This window comes from Chiroxiphia lanceolata, chromosome 5 (genome assembly GCF_009829145.1).
Source record: "Chiroxiphia lanceolata isolate bChiLan1 chromosome 5, bChiLan1.pri, whole genome shotgun sequence".
In the NCBI taxonomy this organism is placed as follows: Eukaryota; Metazoa; Chordata; class Aves; order Passeriformes; family Pipridae; genus Chiroxiphia; species Chiroxiphia lanceolata.
In genome coordinates, this window is record NC_045641.1 from 1,219,631 (window position 1) to 1,240,740 (window position 21,110).

A 21,110-nucleotide genomic window follows, 5' to 3' on the forward strand; every position below is an offset into this window, starting at 1 on the left:
TGGGCTGAAAAGGGCATTAAAAGGGTACGAAAAGGGCATGAAAATATCAGGGATAAAAGGACGGAAGGGGTTTTCCCTCTGCTCTGGCACAGGAGGGGAGGGGAAAAGGGTTGGTTTGGCACTGGGCAGCTGGAGCGGCTCTGGGATATGAGGCAATGGATCAACAGGATTTATGGGGCTCCAAGGCTGGAGACAGACTGGGGACAAGGGATGGAGGGACAGGACACAGGGAATGGCTTCACACTGCCAGAAGGCTAGATGGGATATTGGGAAGGAATTCCTGGCTGGGAGGGTGGGGAGAGGCTGGAATGAATCTCCCAGAGAAGTTGTGGCTGCCCCTGGATCCCTGGAAGTGTCCAAAGGCAGGCTGGAGCAACCTGGGATAGTGGGAGGTGTCCCTGGGTGGAACTGGACAAGTTTTAAGTCCCTTCCCATCCAAACTATTCCATGATCCCTCCTCAGCCCCTGTAATCCCCAGGGAAGGGGAGCCCAGTTCCTGCCCACTCCCACTTTTTCCAGATTTTCCAAAGCTCTCAAAGCTCAAACTGGGAAAAAAAAAAAAACAAACACCAAAACCACTCAACCTTCTGGTGTCATTTACATTTAATTAAATTAAACAATTAAACCTCACAGCATTTACAGAGTTTGACTCTCCACCAAACAGCACCAAGAGTCCAAACACACCCAAATCCACCAAGACAGCGGGAAAGTCCATCAGTCCTTCCTTGGATTCCTGGATTTGGGAGATATCAAACAGCTCAGACCAGTTTTGTCCGTTCCATAGGAGGAGGTTGTCACGGAACCAGGGATTCTGGATCAGTGTCTGTCCAGAGATGGGCAGCAAAACCAGGATTTCAGCCAACACAGAGACAATTCCAAGAGCTCCTGGAGGTGACAAAGCTGCTCCCACCCCACAGGGCCTTCTGTGTTGTACCAATCCCTGGATTTCAAGCACCCAACAAATCAGGGAATCGTTTGGGTTGGAAAAGCCCTCTGAGACCATCGAGTCCAACCATTCCCAGCACTGCCAAGGCCACCACAAATCCACATCCCCCAGTGCCACATCCACATGGATTTTAAATCCCTCCAGGCACGAGGACTCCACCACTGCCCTGGGCACTCTTTCCATGATGGAACTTTCCCAGATATCCAACCTGAACCTCCCCTGGCACAACTTGAGGCCGTTCCCTCTTGTCCTGGGGCTCCCTTGGATCTCCCCTTCCCTGTGCACATCCAGCTCCATGGAAAAGGGGGATCATTTTCCTGAATTATACAGGAGATGCTCCTTTATTCCATGTTTTCCACCACAACATAAAAATGGAGCTGCTGCACAAGTCATATGCCAACTTTCAAAGCTAAATGGGATATTTCTGTGGTGCTTCAACACCAAATTCCTTTGAAAGCTCCATTTAGCTTTGATTTATTTATTTTATTTTCCCTACGGATGATCCTGACACAGAATCCCAATTTTGTGTGGACCTCCTCCCTCTTTCCTGGAGAAGCCCAGGGATATGGCTCTTAACAGACTAAAACTTCCATTCCTGGAGTCAGGAATCGTCTGACTGAACACTCAGAGACACAACAATCATCATAAAAGCACTCAGGGCATGTTGAGCCTTAACTTTCCAAACTGGGAATTCTGTGCAATTCCTCCCCCTTTGCCCTTTCACCAGAATTATCCCAAAATCACCAGCGAATTCTGGGGAGGGTTTGAACATTTTCTGCTTCAAAAACAGGGGGAAGAAAGCACTGAAATCCAAAAATACACACAAAAACCCCACGATAATCAAAGCTGGACCAGGTTCAGCAAGGCCGTAAGTCAAGACTAAAGAGCAGGTCTTTTCTAAACCTCACTCAGGCAGCTCTGCTTTGTCACCAGGGAAAACCAGACGATTCCCAGAAGGAAAACCGTGCCTCTCATTTTCCAGGAAACCCTCACCCTTGCTCAGCTCCACATTCCAGGTCCCTGCTGGGATTTAGGGATCCCGGTTCAACAGCAGCAGGAAATTCCCCCTTGAGCCACCAAAACCTCAAAAGAAGCTCCTAAAAAAACCTCTGGGAAAGGTGTAACTGGGAATAAACTTCCAGAAAAAGACACAACAGTTCCAAGTGTCCAGGAGCAAACATGACCCTCAGGTCCCAGCACCACCTCGGGCCGATTTCCAAAAAAACACCTTTATTAGAAATACTTCTGTTCATCACCATAATTTAATTAAAATACCCCCCAAAAAAACCCCTTTTTAAGGATCTTTTCTCCATTTTGGCAACTTGCTGAGTGTCTTTGTCTCTTGTTTGTGCTCCCAGGACAGTTCTGGTCCCTTCACCTCCGCGTGTCCACAAGTGGTTCCAGGGAATGTCACGGATGCAAATTCCATCCCCTGGACTAAAAGCTCGGTGGAAGTTCCTACCGGTCCCAGACTTCACTACCAGTTTGCTCCCAACCCTACAAACCTGTGGGATGACATTCCTGCCTCCAGGAAACCCCATTCCAGCTTTCCAAAGCCTGACCCGAGCTGCCTTTTCCACACCTGCGGCTGCTTTTCCCTGCGGATTCCTAAAACCACAAAGGGGTTGCACTGCTCAGGGTATTCCCAAAACCTGGATAATCCTTTATTCGGTGGGAGGAGACCCCACTGGTTATTTCCAGGGCCTGTTCTGGAGGCTGGTCCTGCTGAGCGTGCGGGAGCTGAGGGATCCCGCGTTGGAGCCGTGGAGGCTGGGGCTGCTCCTCATGGACGTGGGCTTGGAATCCCGGCTGGAAATCCCACGGCTCAGGCGGCCTGGGGGGGAAAACAACCCACGGTCACACACTGGTTGCCCTGGGAAGGAGCTGTGGACACCCCATCCTGGAAATGTCCAAGGCCAGGATGGGCAGTTGGAGCAACCTGGGACAGTGGAAGGTTTGGGGTTGGAACCGGACGATCCTTAAGGTCCCTTCCCACCCAACCCATTCCATGATCTTACTGGCAGTGTCCAAAGGAATGTGCTCCTCCTCCAGGTAGTACTTCAGCTTCTGGAGATCATCTGCAGAGAACCTCCACTTGTTCTCAGCACGGGTGGGAGGGACTCTGGGAGAGGTTTTCCTTCGGGCGGATCCCGGGGGAGCCGGGACCTGGCAGGACAGCGGGAGCGTGCCCGTGATCAATCCCTCTGGGATCTTCTGTGCAAGGACCTTCAGGCCTGCAGGGACACAGATCCACGTTAGCCCAGCTGTGGTGGGATCTACCCAAGCACAACGGAAACACCGGATGGAGCTGAAGATCCGAGAAGTTCGGATGGAGGAAAGTGGGCAGGAGGGAATTCTGTCCCTCTGGGGGACAGCACAAGGACATGGAGCTGCTGGAGAGAGTCCAGGGGAGGTCCCGGAGCTGCTCCCAGGGCTGGAGTCCCTCTGCTCTGGAGTCAGGCTGGGAGAGCTGGGAATGTTCCCCTGGAGAAGAGAAGGCTCCAGGGAGAGCTGAGAGCCCCTTGCAGGGCCTAAAGGGGCTCCAGGAGAGCTGGAGAGGGACTGGGGACAAGGGATGGAGGGACAGGACACAGGCAAGGGCTTCCCAGTGCCAGAGGGTAGGGATGGATGGGATACTGGGAAGGAATTCCCTGCTGGGAGGGTGGAGAGGGGCTGGAATGGATTTCCCAGAGAAGCTGTGGCTGCCCCTGGATCCCTGGAAGTGTCCAAGGGCAGGCTGGAGCAACCTGGGATAGTGGGAGGTGTCCCTGGGGTTGGAACTGGATGATCCTTCAGTTCTCTTCCCACCCAAACCACTCTGTGATTCCATGATCCAGCTTTTTCCAACCTCCAGCTCACACAACCCTTACTCTCCCCTCTGTTTCCCCAGGAGCCCTCGGGGGGTTCTTCCTACCCCTGAGAGCTCTCAGGGAGCTCTTCCCACTCCCAGGAGCTCTTGAGGAGTTCTTCTCATTTCCAGAAGCCCTTGGGAGGCTCTTCCCATTTCCATGAGCCCTCAGGGGGCTCTTCCCATGCCCAGGGGATCTCCGGGAGCTCTTCTCACACCCAGGGGATCTCGGGGAGCTCTTCTCACACCCAGGGGATCTTGGGGAGCTCTTCTCACACCCAGGGGATCTTGGGGAGCTTTTCCCAGGCCCAGGAGCCCTTGAGGAGCTCTTCCCACTCCCAGGAGCCCTCAGGGGGCTCTTCCCACCCCCGGGAGCCCTCGGGGAGCTCTTCCCACTCCCGGGAGCTCTCGGGGAGCTCTTTCCATTCCCGGGAGCCCTCGAGGAGCTCTTCCCACCCCCAGGAGCCCTCGAGGAGCTCTTCCCACCCCCAGGAGCCCTCGAGGAGCTCTTCCCACCCCCAGGAGCCCTCGAGGAGCTCTTCCCACCCCCAGGAGCCCTCAGGGGGCTCTTCCCACCCCCAGGAGCCCTCAGGGGGCTCTTCCCACCCCCAGGAGCCCTCAGGGGGCTCTTCCCACCCCCAGGAGCCCTCAGGGGGCTCTTCCCACCCCCAGGAGCCCTCAGGGGGCTCTTCCCACCCCCAGGAGCCCTCAGGGGGCTCTTCCCACCCCCAGGAGCCCTCAGGGGGCTCTTCCCACCCCCAGGAGCCCTCAGGGGGCTCTTCCCACCCCCAGGAGCCCTCAGGGGGCTCTTCCCACCCCCAGGAGCCCTCAGGGGGCTCTTCCCACCCCCAGGAGCCCTCAGGGGGCTCTTCCCACCCCCAGGAGCCCTCAGGGGGCTCTTCCCACCCCCAGGAGCCCTCAGGGGGCTCTTCCCACCCCCAGGGGATCTCTGGGAGCTGTTCCCAGGCCACTCACCCCCGGAGAGCATGAAGAGGTTCTCGAAGCCCCTCTCGCACATGGTGGTGGCCGCCTGGCTGGCCAAGCGCTCGTCATTGTCGTACACGATGATGATCTTCCCGTGGGCGTTTTTCTGGGAATGGCTAAGGAGGAGGCACTGCTGGACTCGAGGGGCACAGCAACACCTTTTGGGAAGTAAAACAAACAAACAAAAAGGGACCAAAAAACGGGATTTGGGACTGAGGGACTCCACGACTTGTAAACGTCGTTCATCGTCCCTGCCTGAGGAATGATGGAGGAGGAATTCAGGCTTTTCCTGCTGGATTCCCAGTGGTTGGGACTTGAATCCCCACGGGATTCAGTGTTTGGAGGCTGGTTGGTGACAGGGAACAGCAAGAAGCACCTTTGTTTACAACCCCCCCCTCACAACAGCCAACAACTGCGAACGATCAGCCTAATCCAGCCTCCTAATCCTCTTTTTCTGCCCTCAATCCCCATCAAGATGCTGACAGGAAGCCAAAGGATTTGATGGATCTATCCCTGCAGCAACAGGAGAGCGGTGCCCACGGAGGGCTTTGCCTTCCAGCAGCCCAAATCCCAACAAATGCCAAATCCAGCTCCCTCTGGAGCCAGGAGGAACCTTGAGGAATTCAAATCCAGCAGCGGAGCTGCCCCAGGTGATCCCAGGATCTCCTGTCCCACCTTCCTCGGGATTCCCAATTTTGCTTGGCTAAGATCCAGCTGGTTTTGGGAGCTCCACTCCACCAACATCCCACTGATTTTTTTCCCTGTGCCAGCATTTTCCACAGAAAGGATACATATTCCAGAATACTGTTTGTGTATGGATTCATGGTCCTGGACAGTGTGGCAATAGGGTAGGAATAAGCTGCAGGAGAGGGGAAACAAAAAAAAAAAAGAGGGATAAATCATCCAGTGGCTGCACACCAACAGCTGGGATACAACAGGGATTTATTGGAGTTCTACAGCCCTGGAAACCCAGGGAATAAGGGATTAAATGAGCTCAGTCCTGGCTGGACTGGATGTCCCAAAGATGTCCCACCAGGCAGAGCTGGCTGTGGAATTGTGTCCCCTCACCTCCCACGATGTGACACTGGTCGTAGGCGTCCCGATCCCGCACGTCCAGGAGCAGGAAGGGACAGTCTGGATAGGGCAGGTCCTTGGCCTGGGTGTCCTCCTTCTTCGGAGAGTCCTTCTCGATGTCCATCTCCCCCACCCCGCTGATCACGCTGGGAAAGGGAAGGGCAGGGTGAGGTGGGAGCTGGGAAAGCTCATTCCCGACACTTTGGGGCCTCTCTCCGGCGGCTCCGAGTGCTTGGGAAGAGCTGGGATAAAGCGTCATTCCGGGATCCCTGAGCATGGCAGGGACATGGGGATTCGGGAATTGGACTCGTTCTCAAGGATTCCAGGATGGTTTGGGTGGGAAGGGACCTTAAAAGATCATCCATGGGCAGGGACACCTTCCACTAGCCCAGGTTGATCCATCCTGGTCATGGACACTTCCAGGGATCCAGGGGCAGCCACAGCTTCTCTGGGAGATTCATTCCAGCCCCTCCCCACCCTCCCAGCCAGGAATTCCTTCCCAATGTCCCATGTAGCCCTCTGGCAGAAGGAAACCATTCCCCCTTGTCCTGCCATTCCATATCCTCGTGAGAAAATCCTCATAAATGAAGATCCTTGGGAAAGCACAGGGACTGAGCTCTGTGTCCTGATCCAACACACATCCTGGAATGTGGGGGCCTGGATGGAATCCCACCAACACATTCCCTCATCAGCCATTTAAACCATCGCCAGGTGGCAACAGTGCTGGATTCCACCCTCAATCCAAGCAGGAAAACCTGGCAGACCCTTCTCCCTCACACCTCCAAATCCAGGCTTTAACGAGAAAAAACGGGATAAAGCCACTCGGCAGGAATTTCAAGAGCTGGATGAATTAACCCCAGACAAGGAAGCTGTGGGTTAAGGAGGCACCTCTGGAGCGTGGAACGCTGGGATTCCCCAGGTCCTGTGCTGTTCAGGAACAGGACTGGATTGGGGGCCTCCTCGGGGCTTCCCTTCCCGTTTGTCCCTGCTGCCACCTCGGCATCTTCACCTGGAGCAGCAGCATCTGGGGACAGAGCAGGGCACGGGCACTTAAAGAGCTGCAGGGAGTCAACAAGCAGGTTTTAAGCCCAGTTTCTAATCCTGGACTAAAGTGTGACAGCCTCGGGATCATCCTCTTATGGGGATCATTCCCCCAGGGCCCCATGTTCTAAATAAAGGGCCAGAGAAAGAGCCTCAGAGTTATTCACAATAACAAAGAGCCCCCAAAAATATAAAAAAGAGCCCCAAAAATACAAAAAAAGAGCCTCAAAAATATAAAAAATAAAGAAGACCCCAAAAAGATAAAGAAGAGCCCCAAAAAAGATGAAGAGCCCCAAAAAAGATAGAGAGCCCCAAAAAAGATAGAGAGCCCCAAAAAAGATAGAGAGCCCCAAAAAAGATAGAGAGCCCCAAAAAAGATAGAGAGCCCCAAAAAAGATAAAGAGCCCCAAAAAAGATAAAGAGCCACCAAAAAATAAAGAGCCACCAAAAAATAAAGAGCCACCAAAAAATAAAGAGCCGCCAAAAAATAAAGAGCCACCAAAAAATAAAGAGCCGCCAAAAAATAAAGAGCCAAAATAAAAAACAAAGAGCTCAAAAAAAAAAAATAACCCCCCCGAAAAATAAAGAGAGCCCCAAAAAGATAAAGAAGAGCCTCAAAAAAAAAGAGCCCCCAAAAAAATAAAGAAGAGCATCCAAAAAAGATAGAGGAGCCCTCAAAAAGATAAAGAACCAAAATAAAAAACAAAGAGCCCCCCCCTCAAAAAAAATAAAGAGCCCCCTAAAAAATAAAGAAGAGCCCCCAAAAAAGAAAGAGGCAAAATAAAAAACAAAGAGTCCCCCCCAAAAAACAAAGAGCCCCCTAAAAAATAAAGAAGAACCAAAGGGCTGGAGAGCCCAGGTAATCAATGAAGAGCCCAAATAATATATAAAGGGTCCAAATAATCAATAAAGAGCCAAAGGGCTGGAGAGCCCAAATAACATAAAGAGCCCAAAAAATATAAAGAAAGAGCCCCAAAAAATAATCAATAAAGGGCCCAAATAATAATCAATAAAGGGCCCAAAAAATAATCAATAAAGGGTCCAAATAATAATCAATACAGGGCCCAAAAAATAATCAATAAAGGGCCCAAAAAATAATCAATAAAGGGTCAAAGGGTTGGAGAGCCCAAATAATATAAAGAGCCCAAAAAATATAAAGCAAGGGCCCCAAAAACATATAAAGGGCCCTGATAATCAATAAAGGGTTGGCCCAAATAATAAAGAGCCCAAAAAATCTAAAGAGCTCAAAAAATCTACAGAAAGAGCCCAAATAATAATGATAAAGAACCCAAATAATCATTAGAGCCCAAATAATAATAATAATAATAATAATAATAATAATAATAATAATAATAATAATAATAATAATAATAATAATAATAATAATAATGGGCCATAATAAAAATAGGTCCAAATAATAATAACTATAATATTAAAAAAGAGCCCAAACAATAATAATAATAATAATAATAATAATAATAATAATAACAACAATAATAATACAATAATAATAATAATAATAATAATAATAATAATAATAATGGGCCCAAGTAATAATAATAATAATAGGCCCAAATAACCCATAAAGGGCTGGCCCAAATAATAAAGAAAGAACCCATAAAATCTACAGGAAGAGTCCAAGTAATAATAGTAAAGAACCCAAATAATCATTAGAGAGCCCAAATAATCAATAAAGAGCCCAAATAATAAAAAGAAAGAGCACAAATAATCAATAAAGAGCCCAAATAATCAATAAAGAAAGAGCCCAAATAATCAATAAAGTGCCCAAATAATAATAATAATAATTATGAGCCATAATAATAATAATAATAATAACAATAAAGGGCCCAAATAACCAATAAAGGGTCGGCCCCAATAATAAAGAAAGAGCCCAAATAATCAAGAAAGGGCCCAAATAAAAATAATAATGGGCCATCATCATCATAATTCCAAATAATAATAACTAGAATATTATTAACAATATTAATATCATTAATATTATTATTAATAATAATAATCCCAAATAATAACAACTAGAATATTAAAAAAGGCCCCAAACAATAATAATAACAGTAATAATAAAAGGCCCAAGTAATAATAATAATAATAATAATAATAGCAAATAGCCAATAAAGGGCTGGCCCAAATAATGAAGAAAGAGCCCAAAAAATCTAGAGAAAGAGCCCAAAAACTCAAGAAAGAGCCCAAAAACCCAAGAAAGAGCCCAAAAACTCAAGAAAGAGCCCCAAAAAATCTAAAGAAAGAGCCCAAAAACCCAAGAAAGAGCCCTAAAAAATCTAGAGAAAGGGCCCAAAAACCCAAGAAAGAGCCCAAAAAATCTAGAGAAAGAGCCCAAAAAATCTAGAGAAAGAGCCCAAAAAATCTAGAGAAAGAGCCCAAAAAATCTAGAGAAAGAGCCCAAAAAATCTAGAGAAAGAGCCCAAAAACCCAAGAAAGATCCCAAAAACCCAAGAAAGATCCCAAAAACCCAAGAAAGATCCCAAAAACCCAAGAAAGATCCCAAAAACCCAAGAAAGAGCCCAAAAACCCAAGAAAGAGCCCCAAAAAACCCATCCCAAGCCTCCCCCCGTTGGATCACACTCAATAACCGTCGTCACCCTCCAGCTTGTGCAGCTCCTCACTCGTCACTTCCAAGGTTTCATCGGAGAGAGAAGCCACCTGGAGGACCTGCAGGACACAAAAACAAGGACACCCTGAGCCCTCCACATCCCGAGGGCAGCAGGGAAAACGAGCCTGGAGCCAAAAGGTTGGGATTAAAATCCCACAGGAATAAAGCTCCGGCTCCGAACCCTTCGACACCTTCGAGTTGAACCTTCCTTTTTCCCCCTCTCTCCTTGATTTTTTTTTACTTTTACTTTTTTTTTTACTGATTTTCTTGAATTTATTTGTTCTCTTCATTTACTGATCAATTTCCCCTTTTTTTTTTAATATCTTGATTCATTAATCTGAATTAAAATAAGCCTGGAAGTCACAACCTGCCCACCCCGTGCAGTTAAACCTTCAACATCTTCGAGTTTAACCTTCCTTGTCCCCTCTCTCCTTTTTTTTTTACTTTTACTTTTTTTTTTACTGATTTTCTTGAATTTATTTATTCTCTTCATTTTCCCCTTTTTTTTTAATATGCTGATTCATTAATTTGAATTAAACTAAGCCTGGAAGTCACAACCTGCCCACCCCATGCAGTTAAACCTTCCATATCTTTGAGTTTAACCTTCCTTTCCCCCTCTCTCCTTGATTTTTTTTTACTTTTTTACTTTTTTTTTCCACTGATTTTCTTGAATTTATTTATTCTCTTCATTTTGCCCTTTTTCTTTTTAATATCCTGATTCATTAACTTGAATTAAAATAAGCCTGGAAGTCACAACCTGCCCACCCCATGCAGTTAAACCTGTTGTCAGGGAGGGCCCCAGGCCCCAGTTTAACCTTCCTTTTCCCCTCTCTCCTTGATTTTTTTTTTTACTTTTACTTGTTACTTTTACTGATTTTCTTGAATTTATTTATTCTCTTCATTGACTGACCAATTTTCCCTTTTTCTTTTTTTTTTTTTTTTTTTTTTTTTTAATATCCTGATTCATTACTTTGAATTAAAATAAGCCTGGAAGTCACAACCTGCCCACTCCAGGCTGTGCCCACTTGACACAAACCCCAGATTTAGGTGCTTTTTTACCCACCTTTTTAATTTTTTTAAAGAGGTTTGAGGATCCTTTTAAATGAAAGGACGAATAAAATCAGGAATAATTCACCACAAACTTAAATTTGTAACTAAAAGCATTTGGCTGCTCAGGAAATCAACGATTTGCTTTAATTAAGGGAAGTTTATAAGGGCAGCAAGAAGCCAAGACAGAAGAATTTTGTGCAAAACCACAGGGAAAATTTTATTCCAAGGGAAAATGCCATTCCTGTGAGATTTTTGGGAGGCCAGAGAGGGATCTGTACCTACCAGCTGGGCAAAAGTTGTCACCTTCAGCCTCTTAAACAGCTCGTCCTTTTTATACCTGTAATCTTCAAAAAAACACAAAAACACAAGAGGTAAGAAATGTTGCAGCTCATTCCCAGCTTTGGGAAAAGTCCAGGAACTGCCTTAATCCCAGCTTTTTCTCAGGGACTCTTCTCCAAGCAGGAGTTTGTGCTGAAGGGTTGGAGCAGGAAACCTGGAGGTTTTGGGAAATTCCAGTTATAAAGGGAGGGTTTAATTAATGCCAGTTATAAAGGGAGGGTTTAATTAATATCAGTTACAGAGTTTAATTATTATCAGTTATAAAGAGAGAGTTTAATTAATTCTAGTTATAAAGACAGGGTTTAATCAATACTAGTTATAAAGAGAGCATTTAATTAATATCAGTTACAAGGAGAGGGTTTAATTAATATCAGTTATAAAGAGAGGGTTTAATTAATACTAGTTATAAAGAGAGGGTTTAATTAGGACTAGTTATGAAGAGAGGGTTTAATTAATACTAGTTATAAAGAGAGGGTTTAATTAGTACTAGTTATAAAGGGAGGGTTTAATTAATATCAGTTATAAAGAGAGGGTTTAATTAATATCAGTTATAAAGAGAGGGTTTAATTAGGACTAGTTATGAAGAGAGGGTTTAATTAATACTAGTTATAAAGAGAGGGTTTAATTAGTACTAGTTATAAAGGGAGGGTTTAATCAGTACTAGTTATAAAGAGAGGGTTTAATTAGTACTAGTTATAAAGGGAGGGTTTAATTAGTACTAGTTATAAAGGGAGGGTTTAATCAATACCAGTTATAAAGAGAGGGTTTAATTAGGACTAGTTATAAAGGGAGGGTTTAATTAGTACTAGTTATAAAGAGAGGGTTTAATCAATACCAGTTATAAAGAGAGGGTTTAATCAATACCAGTTATAAAGAGAGGGTTTAATCAATACCAGTTATAAAGAGAGGGTTTAATCAATACCAGTCATAAAGAGAGGGTTTAATTAATATCAGTTATAGAATTTAACTAATATCAGTCATAAAGAGAGGGTTTTATCAATGCCAGTTATAAAGAGAGGGTTTAATTAATACCAGTTACAAAGACAGGGTTTAATCAATACCAGTTATAAAGAGGGATCCTTTCCAGCCAGGATTAAAGTGGAGGAGGCAGGTTTAGTTGTTTTTAGGCTCAAACATGGATCACTTTTGTGTTTGGAATCAGCTCAGGATTCGTGTTTTCCCAAAATCCCGCCGGTTTTGGAGCCCACTGGGGCCACAAAGCTCCTGAAACCCAAAGGTTCGTTTACCTGAGTTATTAATTAGTGGGAATTACAGCAGGGGCATTTCAAGAAATAAGCTAAAAATGGCAGTTTGATCTTCACCATTAAAACATCCCAAGTTTTTCATGGTTTATCTGACGACTAAACTCCAATTCCTAAGGATTTGCTGCCGGGGAATCTCTCCGGGGATGGATAATTGACCTGAGAAACAGGACTAATTGGATCTTAGAGGATAATTGACACAAGGAACTGGGCTAATTGGATCTTAATCCTGGAGGCAGAGCTTTAAGGAGCAAGAAAACACAGAGGCAGAATTCCCAGAGCCAAGGGAGGGACGGAAGTTTGATCCCACCTGGACCTTGGGGGTGCAGAAACACCGGGAAGGGGGAGAAACTTGGTGGAGGGAAAATTATCAGCAGGAAGATCTTGATGGGAAAGAGCCTCTCCTGGGGAGCAAGGGAAGCTTTGTCCTTTGGGAATTGGGAGTTAGAGAGGGAAGATCCTGGTCCCTTCTCCAGCTGTTCCCAGAGGGATAACAATGGATAACAACGGAGCACGGGGGGGATTTTTAGCAAATCCACTCAGTTAAACGAGTGTAAATCCCCTAAAACCATCTGCTGAGTGCCCCCTGAGCCCAGGGGGGAGGAGGGGGAAGGGCTCCCAGCCACATTCCTGCACAGAATTCCCACAGCAACAGCTTGTGGAAGCAAGAGAAGGAACTCTGGAGGTTGAGGTCTCTTCCCAGTGCGCTCAGAGCGAGAAGAATTCCCAAATTCCACGTCCCCCCCTAAATAATTTTGACTAGGCTGCAAAACGACCTTCTGGCTACTCACAGCTCGTCCTGGGAAAAGGGAGCCCATCCAAACTATCCCTGGAATATCCCAACCTGTGCCCTGAGCATCCCAACCAGGACAGGAGGTGAATAAACTGGATTTCAGGAGCTGAATAAACTGGAGTTCAGGATGCCAATTAACTGGGAAGTGCCCCTGGGGGTTCCTGCAAAACCACCTGGTTTCAAGGCTCCAGTCGGTTGTTAAATCCTCCTTTAACTCAAAAAAAAAAAATCAGCATTAATTATCTCCTAATTATCTCTTAATTATCTCCCTGTCCTGCCCCACACAAACCCCCCAAAAGAGCCTTTGACTCCCGGGAATAAATTTAATTTAAAGGACAAAACGGGAAGTGCTGGGTGTATAAAAACCCCCTGTTGTAAAAACAAAGCTCCTGGACGGTTTCTTCCCATATTAACAAGGATTTTTAACCCAGAAAAAGCCTTTTTCCCCCCCGGACTTTGCCTTTTCCACCCCCCAAAATTCCTTCCCAGAAGCTGCTGGGAAGTTCCACCTCCAAAAGCAGCCCCCACGTACCCGGTTCGGTCCTGGAAGATCCAGTGGAGTTCTCGGACATGGTTTTTGGGTTTTTTTTTTTTCCCTGTAATCCCAGGAAATTCCAGGGGAGGCTCCAGAAAGGAGGGAAGGAGAGGAAAGGAAGAGCCTTGTCCTGGAGTCAACCCTCCAAAGGCTCTCCCAGGTTTGATTCCATGGGTTTAAGTCTCTCTCAGGTTACATAAGAGACAGAGAGGTGCCTGTGCCGGGGATTTCAATCCCTGTCCAAAGGGTGTCGTTTATCCATGAGAAACCAGGAGGGGGGAGAGGTTTTTTTATCCCACCTGGCAACACAAGGGCTTTATTCAGCCCTGGGACAATCAGCAGAGTTCCTCCTGAGAGCTCAGGAACCACCAGGGAACAAAGGGGAAAAAAAAAACCCCATGGGGGCAGAAATCGAGGTTGAAGAAAACTCTGGAAAAGGGGGAGAAAAAAGGGGGGGAAAAAAAGGGGTGGAAAAAAGGGGGTGGAAAAAAGGGGGTGGAAAAAAGGGGGTGGAAAAAAGGGGGTGGAAAAAAGGGGGGGGAAAAAAGGGGGTGGAAAAAAGGGGGTGGAAAAAAGGGGGTGGGAAAAAAGGGGGTGGAAAAAGGGGGTGGAAAAAAGGGGGGTGGAAAAAGGGGGGGGGAAAAGGGGGGGGAAAAAGGGGGTGAAAAAAGGGGGTGGAAAAAAGGGGGTGGAAAAAAGGGGGGGGAAAAAGGGGGGTGGAAAAAGGGGGGGGAAAAGGGGGAGGGAAAGGGAGAGGGAAAGGGAGAGGGAAAGGGGGGGGAAAAGGGGGGGGAAGGGGGGAAAAGGGGGGGGAAAAGGGGGGGAGAAAAAGGGGGAGAAAAAGGGGGAGAAAAAGGGGGAAAAAAAAGGGGTGGAAAAAAAGGGTGGAAAAAAAGGGTGGAAAAAGGGGGGTGGAAAAAAGGGGGTGGAAAAAAGGGGGTGGAAAAAAGGGGGGAGAAAAAAGGGGGGGGAAAAAAGGGGGGGGAAAAAAGGGGGGGGAAAAAAGGGGGGGGAAAAAAGGGGGGAAAAAAAAGGGGGGAAAAAAGGGGGGAAAAGGCCTGAACTGGTAAAGAGAGGATTTGGGAAAAGCTGAGGGAGCTCCTCCTGGGATTGTTGTTTTATTGGAAAATCAACCCGAGCCAAGGGAGCCTTTGGCACAAAGGAATTCCCTGGGGAGGGGCTCGGGATGAGACCTGAGCCGGGCAATTAATTCCAAGCCCAATTAACGCTCGTTAATGGAGCTGCTCATTGAGTTCCACTTGTCTTTCACCTCCACAAACGCAGCCTTTGAGCTCTAAGAGCTTTGCTGGCTCTCTCTGTGTGAGAATAACGTGGGAATAAAGGAGGGGAACAGCAGGAAAAAGGGGTTTGGAAGACTGTTTTTGGGGTGGGAGAGCGGAGAAATAAAAATAATTTAATTATTTAAATACTATTACATCATTTTATTTAATATATTTATTTCTCACTTAAGTATAATTATATTATTTAAATATTATAATATTAAAATCTATTTATAAATAAAATTTCTAAAAATAATATTAAATTGTATAAATAAAAGTAATTTGTAATAATATAATATTAAAATCTATTTATAAATAAAATTAATCTGTAATATTATAATACATATTAAAAGCTATTTATAAATAAAAAGAACATGCAATAATACTACTAAAACCTATTTATAAATAAAACTAACCTGGAATAATATATTAAAATCTATTTATAAATAAAACTAACTTGTAAAAATATTAAAATCTATTTATAAATAAAACTAACTTGTAAAAATATTAAAATCTATTCATAAATAAACTAACTGGTAATAACATATTAAAATCTATTTATAAATAAAACTAACCTGGAATGATATATTAAAATCTATTTATAAATAAAACTAACCTGGAATGATATATTAAAATCTATTTATAAATAAAACTAACCTGGAATAATATATTAAAATCTATTTATAAATAAAACTAACTTGTAATAATATTAAAATCTATTTATAAATAAAGCTAACTTGTAATAATATTAGTTTTATTTATAAATAGATTTTAATATTATTACAAGTTAGTTTTATTTATAAATAGATTTTAACTTGTAATAATATTAAAATCTATTTATAAATAAAACTAACTTGTAAAAATATTAAAATCTATTTATAAATAAAACTAACTTGTAATAATATTAAAATCTATTTGTAAATAAAACTAACCTGGAATAATATATTAAAATCTATTTATAAATAAAACTAACTTGTAATAATATTAAAATCTATTTATAAATAAAACTAACTTGTAAAAATATTAAAATCTATTTATAAATAAAACTAACTTGTAAAAATATTAAAATCTATTTATAAATAAAACTAACCTGGAATAATATATTAAAATGTATTTATAAATAAAGTGACCTGTAATGATATATTAAAATCTATTTATAAATAAACTAACTGGTAATAACATATTAAAATCTATTTATAAATAAAACTAACCTGGAATAATACTAAAATCTATTTATAAATAAAAGAAACTTATAATAATAAATAATATTAAAATGCACTTATAAATAAAAGCAATTTTTAATAATAAATACTACTAAAATCTATTTATAAATAAAAAATTTGTAACATTAAATAATATTTAAATCTACTTGTAAAGAAAAATAATTTGTAATAACACAATAAATATTAAAGTACATTTATAAATAAAAGTAGTTTCTAGTATTATAATAAATAATACTAAAATCTATTTACGAATAAAATAATTTATATTATTATCATAAATAGTATTGAAATATTTACAAGTAAATTTTATTTATAAACAAAAGTAATTTATTAGCCTGGACAACCCAGAATGTTTCAAATAGCAGCATTTAGTGGGGGTGAAATCAATGGAAACACAGAAATTATCTCGGGGTTTTTTTTCCTGCCCTGGGGAATTTTGAGAAGAAATTTCACTTCCCCCAAGGCAAAAGAGCTCAAGTTGTGACCTACAAGGGAAAGCAAGTCCCAGAATTCCAGGATTTCCCAGGATTTCCCAGGATTTCCCAGGATCTCCCAGGATCTCCCAGGATCTCCCAGGATTTCCCACTCCAGGGAACTTCCCGCCCCGGGCTCACCCAACACCAAAAAGTGCACAAAGAAGGATGTGGGAGATTCCCAAATCCCAAATCTGGATCCTTGAGTGAAATCCCAGGAGATTCCCAAGTAAAAAAAATCTCCTGGGATTCCCCCCCCCCCGCTCCTTGATATTGGAAATAACCCGTTTTTCACCCATTTTTCTCCTCCCCAATACTCACTTCTCTTAATCTCCTCCAGCTTCTCCATGTATTTGGACAAACTGTTGCCTAGAAAAAAAAAATCAGTTTATTCCAATTATTTAGTTCTTGGAGGGTTTTGTTTGGTTTTGTTTTTTCCAGGCCTATTAAAAGCTTAAAATGTTAATTTTTGGAAGGAAAAAACCAACCGTTTGTGGTGGATTTCCTCTCCCCACGACAACACACGGGGCACAGAAATATCACCTTTTCCCTCTTTTCCAAAGAGAAAAATCCAAGGATTTGCTGCCTCTTCCACAGCATTTTTGGGAGATAATATTATAATATTATTAATTATGAAATTAAACAGCAAATTCAGCTGCTTTAACAGCAAAAAAAAACCCCCAAAAATAATTCTTTTGGCTCAAACCCTCGGGAAGATCCAAGGAAAAATCCATGTCGAGGAATTCCAAGGGCAGTAAATTCCATGGGAACCATCACAACAGAGCCTGACCCAGTTTAAACCTAATTAAACCCCTCTTTTAAAACTATTTAAACCTCAAGTTTTTCTTTAAAAAAAGGAAGAACAGAGAAAATAAACAGATTTTGACTTCAAACACCCCACTTAGTCTCAGTTTTGAACGAGATGCAAAGTGGTGTGGGAAGATAAATATATAAATATATATATGAATATACATAAATAGATAAGAATATAAATAAATAGAAATAAATCTGCAGGTCTGGGGGCTTGTTTTAATGTCAGTTTTACAAGAAAACTGTCAAACAGGTCAATTTTGAAGAGTTTCAAACCTCTGGATCACAATCCCAGTGAGAAATTCCACCGGTGTTTGGGGTAAATCAGCTCAGGGCAGAGACATTATTAACGAAGAAATTGTTAATTAAGGCATTAATTACACAATTTATGGATAAAGAGATGAAATAATATAAAATAGCCCAGAAATATAATATAAAAAAATTATGATTAACAGTATAAATATGTTATATGCAATGTGTACTCTATATAGAGTTATTATAAATATATACTATATATTTATATATAGTATATAAATTATAATATAAAAAAATTATGATTAACAGTATAAATATGTTATATGCAATGTGTACTCTATAGTTATTATAAATATATACTATATATTTATATGTAGTATATAAATACATCATATATTTATATATGATATATTTATACATTTATACATGATATATTTATATTTTTTAGATATTTATACATTATATATTTTATATAATTTATGTATTTATAAATTCTATATGTATATATTTATACATTCTATATTTATATATTTATACATTCTATATTTATATATTTATACATTCTATATTTATATATTTATACATTCTATATTTATATATTTATACATTCTATATTTATATATTTATACATTCTATATTTATATATAGTATGTAATATAATAGGTATTGATATATAGTATATAAATATACCAAGTATTTATTTATATAGTATATAAATATATATCCTTTATATATTAGTATATATTAGTATATAATGTAGTATATATTAGTATATATTAGTATATATTAGTATATAATATAGTATATATTAGTATATAATATAGTATATATTATATATAGTACAAAAATATAGTGCATATATTCATATATAGTATATATATTTTTATATATAGTATACAAATATGTGGTATAATACATAAAATACATATTAATACATACAAAAATACAACTTTTACATCCTCCCACACCCACATTTGGGGTTTTTTTCCCACTCACCAGTGTCCAAACGGGTTTTTACGTGTTGGTATTTGGGGTTCTGGGGGATGCGCCGGGTCAAATACTTGGGGAAAAAGGGGAAAAAACAGGAAGAAAGTCAGCGTTTTTAAAAAATATTTAAATATTCAGGAATATTTTTTTTTAAATATTTAAATATTTTTAAAAGGGAAAAAAAAAAAAACGCGCGGAAAATGTGGGTTTTGAAAGGCAGGAAAAAGAGGAGCGAGGCAAGAAAACCCCTGAAGCCTCATCTGAAGACGAAATTCTGATTTAAAACCTTAAAATGCGAATTTCTCCCGGTTTTATGCCGCTAAAAGGAAAATTTCTCCCCTTTCCTCTCCATAAAAAACAGAATTACTCCCATTTTTGCCACTAAACGTCGAATTTCTTGCTGTTTGTTTCTACTGACAGGTCAATTTCTCCCGGTTTTTTGGCCGCTAAAAGGCAAATTTCTCCCGGTTTTTGCCACTAAGAGGCGAATTTTTCTCGTTTTCCGGACACTAAAAGGACAATTTCTCGCGGATTTTTGCCGCTAGAAGGAGAATTTCCCCCCTTTTCTGGCCACTAACAGGCGAATTTCTTGCGGTTTGTTACTCCTAAGAGGCAAATTTCTCCCGGTTTTTGCCGCTAAAAGGCAAATTTCTCCCGATTTTTATCCACTAAAAGGCAAATTTCTGCCGGTTTTTGGCCACCAAAAGCAAATTTCTCGCGGTTTTTGGCCGCCAAAAGGCAAATTTCTCCCGGTTTTTGGCCGCCAAAAGGCAAATTTCTGTCGGTTTTTGCCGCTAAAAGGCAAATTTCTCCCGGTTTTTATCCACTAAAAGGCAAATTTCTCCCGTTTTTTGCCGCCAAAAGGCAAATTTCTCCCGTTTTTTGCCGGCGAATCTCCCCCGTTTCCTCCGCGCGCGGACCCCCCTGGCTCCGCGGGCCGCCCGAGCTTCCCCCCCGCCGAAGCGCCGCGTCCCTGCCGCGTTCCCCGCTGCTCCCGGCGGGCGTGGGCGCGGCCGCCGTCCCGCTGAGGGCACCTGCGCGCTGCCGAGGGCCATCCGGGCCGACATGTCCCGCACGCTGCCCGCCGCCTCCCTCACAGCCTCCCCTCGCTCCCGCCGCGCGCACCCCGCAACAACGCCCGCGCTCATTGGCCGCCCGCCGCGCCCTCGCCCAATCGGGAGCCGTTCCGGCGCAGCGCGCGCGTTGCCGGGCGACGGCGGGGACGCGGCGGGCGGGGACGGGCGGGTGGGCGTGGCAGCGCATGCGCTTCTCTTCCCCCTCCGCCGAGGCCACGCCCCTCCCGCGGCGAGCGCGCGCGCGGCGGCGGCACCTGAGCGCAGGTGAGGGGCGCGCGCGCGGGGAGGCCCCGCCCACTGAGGCTCCCCCCCCCCGCTCTGAGGGGAGGGGGCGGTGCCTGAGGGGCGCGCGCGGGGGGGCGCGGAGGGGCGGGGTTTGGAGAGGGGGAGGGACCTTGTGGCTGTATGGGCGGGGCTTGTGGGGGTGTGGCAAGGGGGTGTGTGGCTTGTGGGCGGGGCTTGGGGACCTCCATTAAACCCCTGCCCCGAGGGGGTCATGGACCCCCCTCAGACCCCCCAGTGATCCCATGACCCCCCCTTGGACCCCACAGCAATCCCATGACCCCCTCAGATCCCACAGTGATCCCATGACCCCCCAAGAACCCCAGTGACCCCATGATCCCTCTCAGATCCCCCCAGTGATCCCTTGACCTACCTCAGACCCCACAGTGATCCCTTGACCCCCTCAGACCCCACAGTGATCCCTTGACCCCCTCAGACCCCACAGTGATCCCATGACCCCTCTCAGATCCCCCAGTGATCCCATGACCCCCCTTGGACCCCCCAGTGATCCCACGACCCCCTCAGATCCCACAGTGATCCCTTGACCCCCCTCAGACCCCACAGTGATCCCTTGACCCCCCTCAGATGCCCCGGTGATCCCCTGTCCCCCCTCAAACCCCCATGGGGTCATGACCCCCCTCATCCCCTGATGACCCCATGGCCCCCCTCAGACCCCAAATGGGATCCACATCTCCCTCAGACCCCAAATAGAATCCACGTCTCCCTCAGACCCCAAATGAGATCCACATCTCCCTCAGACCCCAAAAAGGACCCACATCCCCCCTCAGACCCCAAATCCCACCCCGGGGACATGCAGGTTTTGGGGCCGTGGGAGTTCTGGGGACACAGAGGTGGGTTATGGGGACATGGAGGTGAGTTATGGGGCTGTGGGAGTTTTGGGGACATGGAGGTGGGTTTTAGGGACACGGAGATGGCTTATGGGGCCATAGGAGTTCTGGGGACACCGAGCTGGATTTTGGGGCCCCGGAGAGGCTTGGTGGGATCCCGGGGCATTCCTGGTGTGCGGCTGTTCCCGCAGGATGAAGGAGTGGTGGGTGCAGGTGGGGCTGCTGGGGGTGCCCCTCCTGGCCGTGTACCTGCACCTCCCCCCGCCCCAGCCCTCCCCCCCCCCCTGCGCTCCTGGAGAGCCTCCGGAACCTTCTTCACCTACAAGGGCTGGAACATCTTCTACAGAGGTGACGGGATCGTGGGATCGTCGGGAT

General features: G+C 44.2%; 1 protein-coding gene across 3 annotated transcripts; it reads right to left on the reverse strand.

Moving 5' to 3' along the window:
- Positions 1–585: 585 nt before the first annotated feature.
- On the reverse strand, positions 586–19,664 carry CEP41 (centrosomal protein 41). Of its 3 annotated transcripts, none has more exons than XM_032687294.1 (11): positions 19,564–19,664; positions 18,539–18,602; positions 16,799–16,846; positions 10,855–10,916; positions 9,512–9,581; positions 6,741–6,876; positions 5,847–5,998; positions 5,570–5,637; positions 4,770–4,884; positions 2,965–3,180; positions 586–2,780 (listed from the first exon to the last, which is right to left on the reverse strand). In XM_032687294.1, the coding sequence occupies exons 1-11, from the start codon at positions 19,594–19,596 to the stop codon at positions 2,638–2,640; spliced, it is 1,107 nt and encodes a 368-aa protein (XP_032543185.1). In that variant the 5' UTR covers positions 19,597–19,664; the 3' UTR covers positions 586–2,637. The 3 variants fall into 3 exon arrangements, with proteins under 3 accessions (XP_032543185.1, XP_032543184.1, XP_032543186.1); XM_032687293.1 differs by having other exon boundaries at positions 9,503–9,581; XM_032687295.1 differs by lacking the exons at positions 16,799–16,846; positions 18,539–18,602; positions 19,564–19,664 and adding an exon at positions 13,499–13,870 and having other exon boundaries at positions 9,503–9,581.
- Between the last annotated feature and the right edge of the window lie 1,446 nt (positions 19,665–21,110).